Raw genomic sequence first — 210 nt, 5'->3', positions numbered from 1 at the left:
TCCTCATCCCTACCTCGATGTCAGGGATGTTCTCCACCAGCTGCCGGGCGATGTCCCTGCAGCCCCCCTCCAGCGCGTCCGGGGGCATCTCTCCGTCCGAGTACCAGTCCCGGTTGGCAGAGTGGGCGTAGGCAGCGCTGGGCGTCGCGTGGGTCACCCGCGTGGTGGTGACGATGCCCACGGCCTTACCTGTACCACGAATTCAGGGCA

General features: G+C 66.7%; 1 protein-coding gene across 1 annotated transcript in view; it reads right to left on the bottom strand.

Annotated features, from left to right (window-relative positions):
• The window catches only part of LOC103777407 (alkaline phosphatase, tissue-nonspecific isozyme-like), a gene marked incomplete at both ends in the record, with an annotated part of 2,770 nt that extends 2,583 nt beyond the window's left edge, over nucleotides 1-187 (bottom strand). The window contains one exon of the mRNA XM_008944959.1: nucleotides 14-187. Within this exon, the coding sequence (XP_008943207.1) occupies nucleotides 14-187 (174 nt within the window). The remainder of the gene's footprint in view (nucleotides 1-13) is intronic.
• Between the last annotated feature and the right edge of the window lie 23 nt (nucleotides 188-210).

This window comes from Merops nubicus, unplaced genomic scaffold (genome assembly GCF_000691845.1).
Source record: "Merops nubicus isolate BGI_N331 unplaced genomic scaffold, ASM69184v1 scaffold40667, whole genome shotgun sequence".
NCBI lineage: Eukaryota > Metazoa > Chordata > Aves > Coraciiformes > Meropidae > Merops > Merops nubicus.
The sequence above is the reverse complement of the archived record's forward strand: the minus strand, read 5'-3'. Positions and strand labels throughout refer to the sequence as shown.